The sequence below is a fragment of the Marmota monax genome, unplaced genomic scaffold (assembly GCF_021218885.2).
Source record: "Marmota monax isolate L192 unplaced genomic scaffold, Marmota_monax_Labrador192_F-V1.1 WCK01_AAM20220418_F8-fsc00121, whole genome shotgun sequence".
NCBI classification, from domain to species: Eukaryota; Metazoa; Chordata; class Mammalia; order Rodentia; family Sciuridae; genus Marmota; species Marmota monax.
In genome coordinates this window covers 2,054,113-2,060,846 of record NW_026693351.1, presented here as the reverse complement: position 1 = coordinate 2,060,846, position 6,734 = coordinate 2,054,113, and the positions used below count along the sequence as shown (strand labels likewise).

Genomic DNA, 6,734 nt, shown 5'->3' with positions numbered 1-6,734 from the left:
AATCAGGTGGTGAGCTGGATTTGGCGTATCAGCAAACCGATCCCTGATCTACCTCACATTGCTATTGGGAAGAAGCGACTGACAAGCTGTTTCTCTGCGGACTACACAACGTGGGAGCAGCCGGAAGGCACCGAACGCGGTTAATGAAAATAAAGCTAGGAGCTCGAGAGCGCTTCCGGATGGGAATGCCCGGGGCTGACGGAGCTGACCGTCAGGTAGGCATGGGCCGCAGAGGAGGCTCGCACGCCGTCCAGAGTTCAACCGGATGATCAAAGTACCAGCACCGCTCCTTCGGCAGCCAGCAGATCGCTCCAAAAAGTTCCAGCCGCCTTCTCCAGGAGTCCCTCGCCAAGCCCTTTCAGCTGGTCCTCTCCCTCAGATCCCAGTCACAGAGCCGGACGCCGCAACTGGGTCTCTCAAGTCCCCGCCCCCAAAGCCTGGACCCGCCCTCTGGAGTCTCCGCCCCCAGAGCTCAGACCGGCGAGTGACGCACCCGGCCCCGCCCTCTGGAGTCCCCGCCCCCAGAGTCCGGACCAACAAGCAACTCACCGGGCCCCACCCTCTGAAAACCCCGCCCCCAAAGCCCGGACCGGCGTGCTTTGCGGTCGCCCCTGCCGGGCTCCGCGCACGTGTCGCCGCGTACTGGGCAGCCGCAGAGCAGGTGAGCGCGCCGAGCCAGGCGGAAGGTACCTGGACTCGCGGGCCGAGCTTTCGTCCCTAGCTTCCCTGCCGCAGGGTGTTCGGGGGCCTAGGGTGGAGGCATAGCGGAGCCCCTGTACGAAGGTCCTGGAGCCCCTCCTCTCCCAGCCGCCCGCGGGGGAGGCCCCAGAAGCTGCCTTGGCGTCGGCAGATTAGGTGCGTTAGAGCTTCGTCCAGGATCCTTCCTTTCCTACCCTAAGTTTCCTCTTTGGAAAGAAAGGCCCAAATGAGATGACGTTAGTATGATTTCCTTATTAAAACAGGCTAAGCAGTACCCCGCGTTCTCGTTTGCTGAACGTCATTGCTAATTAAACATTTTTCACAGACAGGAATATAGTAAGTTTCAACCAAAGTTATGTAACTGTGATTATTAGGTGACATGCCCAGATGAAATGATAAGGTGTTTGGAATGTTTCAAAATAAACCAGTCAGGGATGTGGGGTAGGAATATAAATGAAACAATATTGGCTGAGTTGATAATGATTGAGTTTGATATATTATTTTCTCTACCTTTGTTTATGTTTACGATTTAGCATAACAGGTTTTCTAAAATGAGTACATTGCTGTGGTGCCTGACAGCCCATGCTCAAATATTGTGCCTGAATTAACTGTTAGGGCTAATAACAGTACTGGGTGGCCTAACTGGGAGACATTTATTTTCTCACAGTTCTGGAGGCTAGAAGTCCAAGACCAAGGTTTGATCAGGTTTGGTTTAGCCTTGACTTGCAGATGATCTCCCTGTGTCTTTGTGATATTCCCTCTGTACATGTATTTTTCTTTTTCTTTTTTTTTTAATATTTATTTTTTAGTTTTAGGTGGACACAATGTCTTTATTTTTTTATTTTTTATTTTTATGTGGTGTTGAGGATGGAACCCAGCGCCCTGCGCAAGCCAGGCAAGCTCGCTACCGCTTGAGCCACATCCCCAGCCCCTGTACATGTGTTTTTCTAATCTCACTTTTATGAAGACACCAGGCTGATAGGATTAGAGTCCATCACAATCGCATTTTTCCTTTCCTTTGTAATGACCCTATCTTCAAATACAGTCACATTCTGATGTACTAAGAGGCCACAATTCAGTCCATAACCCTACACTTTACTAGCCTGGGATTTGGGCCAGTCTTCTTAACCTGGCCATGCATCAATTCTCACAACTTTAAAAAAGGGGCAATCATAGCATAAGTCTTGGGGTTATGAAGATTCAGTTGTTTGTCCTACAGACAGCTTTTTTTTTTCTAGGTGGACATAATATCTTTATTTTATTTTTATGTAGTGCTAAGAATCGAACCCAGTGCCTCACGCATGCTAGGTGAGTGCGCTACCACTTAAGCCACATCCCCAGCCCATACAGTTAGCTTTTTATCAGAGGGTTCACCTCTAGGGATTCAACCAATCACAGATTTAAATATTTAGGAACAAATTTTTTCATCTGTATTGAGCGTGTATAGACTTACATAATTATTCCCTAAACAATACAGTATAACAACTATATACATGGTATTTGCATTACATTCGGTGTTAAAAGTAATTCGAGATTATTAAAATATGTAAGAGGATGTGCATAGGCTATATGCAAATACTAAGCCATTTTATACAGAGAAGAACATTCAGAAATTTTGGTATCTGGTGGGGTACTGGAACCAGTCCCCTGTGGTTACAAAGGAATAATTCTCTGTGTATATATGTTTAAATATCTCTCAAGTTATTAGTAGTACAAGTATATTTTCCTAATATAGCCAGCCCTCCATATCTGTGGGATCTGCATCCATGAATTCAACTAACAATCAAAAATATATTTTAACTGTATCTGTACTGACCATGCAAACTTTTTTCTTACCATTGTTCTCTAAACAATATAACAGCTATATACATGGCAATTACATTGTGTTAGTTATAAGTAATCTAGAGATGATTTAAAATATTCAGAAGGATGTGCATATGTTATATATAAATATTATATCAACTTATATAAAGAACTTGAGCATCCTTGGATTTTTATATCTGCAGGGTGGGTCAGAGGTCCTAGAATCAAACCTTTATAGATACTGAGGGTCAGCTATATATGTAAAGCTCTTACAACTGTGCCTAGCATAAAGTACCCAATAAATTGAACATATGATTCATTTACAAATTAATGACAATAAGGCTTCACAATGAAATGAATGGTGGGTGGAATGAGGTAGTTGGGTACTTAGTACTGTATATGGCCATAAGAATAAAAATAAGAATTATAGCTGTTTTTACAAGGGATGTCTGCTACTAAGCCAAACACGATTGTTTTATGTATGTTCATTTATTTACTCATTGCAACCACCTTTGAGGTGGGCCACTGTCACACGCCTATTTGGCAAGTGGAGAAATGATTCTTTGAACCCATTTGGTCTGCCTGTAGAGCCAGCCCATGCTTTAAACCTCAATGCAGAATTGCCTCAGTAAAGAAGGATTTTGCTCTTGTTCTCTTTTTCTTAGCCAGGTTGTCAGCAGTGGCAGCACTCATGGCTGGTCCCCTGTGGCGGGTCTCAGCCTTCATACAGAGACACAGGACAGCCCTTTTGGTGGGTTCCTGCACAGGCCTGTTTGGAACTCAAATCTCGTACCACCTCTTCCCGGATCCCGTGGTCCAGTGGCTTTACCAGTACTGGCCCCAGGGCCAACCGGCCCCACTCTCCTCAGAACTACAAAGCCTCTTCCAAGAGGTCCTGCAGGATATGGGCGTCCCTTCTGGCCACTACTACAAGCCCTTCACCACCTTTACCTTCCAGCCTGTGAGTGCCGGCTTCCCAAGACTCCCTGCCGGGGCTGTCATAGGCATCCCTGCCAGCTTCCTTGGTGGCCCAGTAACCAACAGTGATCATCCTGTGGTCATACATGGGCAAAGAGTAGACTGGCAGACCCCAGCAGGCACCCGTCTAAGAGATGCCCTGACCCTCTCCCGTGACGCCCAGAAGTTTGCCTTGGCCAAAGAGGTGGTATACCTGGAGACTAGTGCAGCTGCCCTGCAGGCCCTGCCAGCCCCAGCTTGCCTGGCAGGAACCTGGGCACTGAGTGTGGGTGCCAAGCATGCACTAGGGCTCTATGGAGGCCCCATGAACATACGAGCTGCCTTCAACTTGGTGGCAGCAGTGGCAGGCTTCGTGGCCTATGCCTTCTCCGCAGACTCTCTTACTCATGCCCTGGAAGGTTGGCTGGACCGCCGCACTGCCTCCCTGTCTACAGCCTACGCCCAAGGTGGAGTGGAATTCTATGAGAAGGTTCTGTCAGGCAACCTGGCCCTGCGCAGTCTCTTGGGCAGACGCGGGGAGAAGCTGTATACACCCAGTGGGAACATTGTCCCCAGACACTGGTTCCGCATCAAGCATTTACCCTACACAACCCGCCGGGACTCTGTACTGCAGATATGGAGGGTAGCACCCAACCCAGGCCGCTCCTGAGGTGCTCATGACCAGGACAGTTCCAGTTCATGCAAATACCACTCTGGCATTGTCTGGGGAAATCCCTTGGGACCCCTGGACCCACAGACCACAGTCAGAAAAATTATAGGCTTTGGAGTTAAATATCCTAGATTCTATCTTCTCCTACCACTTATGAACTCAGGGACCTTGGGCAAGTCCCCTTTATGAATCTGAGCCTTGGTTTTCTCAACTATAATGTGGAGAGGATATAAACTACCTCACAGGATTATAGGGATATATGAAGTCATGAATAAGAGGACCTGGCAGAAAGAGTACCATGAATAAACAGGATATCACTCCTCCTTTATCTTTGAATTCCGTTGGTTGTAGGAGTCAGGCCACATCTTCCCAACTAGGTGCTGGTAATAGTCAACCCTTTCCTACAGTGAAGAACCCTCCTCTGTCTGCCCAGTGGTCAAATTCCAGTCTTTCTCCATTGAGGTAGAGGTTAAAAGATTTAAAAGGCTAGGGGCTGAAGTTGTGGCTCAGTGGCAGAATGCTTGCCTCACATGTCTGAGGCACTGGGTTCTCAACACCACATATAAATAAATAAATAAATAAAGGTCCATCAAGAACTAAAAAAATATATTTTTTTAAAAGAAGATTTAAGAGGTTAAAATGTGAATTTGGTGGGGCTTTTAGAGTGGTGTGCCAATAAAGTCCTATGGATGCAAATGGTACACCCAGAGAAGGGAAACCAGGGAAGAGATGGGGCACCAGGAAAGGCACCTGACCAGAAGAGGAAGGGAGGTGTTCCTGGAACACAGCAGAAGCTCTGCCTAAAGATGGAGGAAAGAACAAACCATTGCAAGTCTGAGGCTCTGCTGGGGAGTCCAAAGCAGTCAGCCTCCTGGGGTACAGAGCAGGATCAGGGCTTGGAGAGCAGAGGGGGTTAAGTGGCGCAGCTTTGCTTGGTGAGGACACTGGGGACAACAGAGGGTGGAGGTAGGCAGTGAACCAGGCATGTGTCACAGGATCCATGGGGACTGTATCCTTGTTCCCCATGAACCCTCTGGTGGTACAGAAAGCAGCCCCTCAGCTTTGATCTTTGGACAGGAGACCCCCAACAGGGCAAAGTGAGGAGAGCTGTAACCAAGACTAATTTGGCCATTCATGTCATTTTTACATTGGAAATTATGTTTTTTCTGGAAGAGTTTTGAAGAATTCAGGCATGGTGCCAGTAAAATTCAGGACAAAGGGATTAGGTCACACCCAGGGAAGGCACTTGGTGGTGGTAGACAGTTCCTGGCAGGAGACCTTGTGAAAAGAGTAAGCCAGGGTGGTCATGGTACACCTTCCTGCTAGGATTTCAGTGTGGTCTAGAGCTCAGTGTGTTGTGCCAACCTGCAAGTCCCTCCACCAGACCTGGGCTGGCTGAGAACAGGGGACCCCTGCTCATCTCACAGATCCCTAGCACCTAGGACAACATAAGGCATAGGCTTGATAAGTACAGAGACAGATGAGGTAGAACTAGGTGAATAAGAGTCCACTCCGGCAGATAGCACTTTACAGGGCTCCTTGGGATGTCACCTAGCCATAGCTGCTGCTGTACATCAAGGACCATCATGCCAAGGGGGTCAAATATGGAGTCTGAATTTGATGGACTCCACCTTCTCGCCACTCCCTGCCCCCACCCATCTACTTTTAATGTTGGCATGAGCCCAGGTGACAGCATCAGGCCTTCATGCTGATCTGCCCAAGTGCTATGATTTGTCCCCCAATGGTTGATACGGTAGAAGTTTCCCTGTGCAGCAGTGTTAAGAAGTAGAACCTTTAATAGGTGGGACCTAGTAAGGGATAATTAGGTCACTGGGGGCATTGTCCTCAGTAACGATGAATACTGATCTCTGGAAGTGAACTCTGGTGAGAGCAAGCTGTAGTTTAAAAATAATAATAAAACTGGCCACTCCACCCACACTTCCTGACTGGTTATGGGATCTTTCCTTCTTGAGTGCACTCCCACCATTGTGATGCCATCTGCCATGAGCTCCTCACCAGAGATGAAGAGAAGTTGGTCCCATGTTCTTGGACTTCCACGATATGAGCCAAATAAACCTGTTTTCTTTATAAATTACCGAGTTTCAAGTATTTTGTTACAACAACAGAAGATAAACTAATATAAGAAGGTAGCCCCAGTATGGGGGAGAGTAAACCCCAGAACTGTTCCTTACTCTCTCCTTCCATTCCCAAGTCACAGTCTTTGTCCCCACTCATTGTTCTTCCTAGTCCCCACACATGCTTAATGTGCCACTTACTTCCAAAACCTAGGCTCCCAGAGGCTTCACCGTGTGTGGGTATGTTGTCCTTTCACCCCACAACCACACACACATACTTCTCCAGCCACAGCCAGAATACAAAAAACAGAGTTCCAGAGTCATCCTGATCCTGGCTGGTCCCACTATCTCTGTCCCTTCTGGTGTCCACAGTGCAGGGCCCAACTTGAAGCTGAGCACACATGGAAGCCATTGCAGCACATGAAGCCTAGAAGGGTATATAGTAGAAAACTGGTTCCCAAGCTGGGAATGTAGCTCAGTGGTAGGGAAACTGCCTAGCTGCCTAACATGCAAGAGCCCTGACTTCAGTT

At 47.6% G+C, this 6,734-nt stretch overlaps 1 protein-coding gene across 5 annotated transcripts; it reads left to right on the top strand.

The window, feature by feature from the left end:
- Positions 1 to 532: 532 nt before the first annotated feature.
- On the top strand, positions 533 to 6,224 carry Tmem177 (transmembrane protein 177). Of its 5 annotated transcripts, none has more exons than XM_046456881.2 (2): positions 533 to 661; positions 3,168 to 6,224. In XM_046456881.2, exon 2 carries the CDS (start codon positions 3,194 to 3,196, stop codon positions 4,127 to 4,129), a length of 936 nt encoding a protein of 311 aa, XP_046312837.1. In that variant the 5' UTR covers positions 533 to 661; positions 3,168 to 3,193; the 3' UTR covers positions 4,130 to 6,224. The 5 variants fall into 5 exon arrangements, with proteins under 5 accessions (XP_046312837.1, XP_046312839.1, XP_046312841.1 ...); XM_046456883.2 differs by having other exon boundaries at positions 550 to 661; positions 3,172 to 6,224; XM_046456885.1 differs by lacking the exon at positions 533 to 661 and adding an exon at positions 668 to 855 and having other exon boundaries at positions 3,172 to 6,224.
- Positions 6,225 to 6,734: the final 510 nt, after the last annotated feature.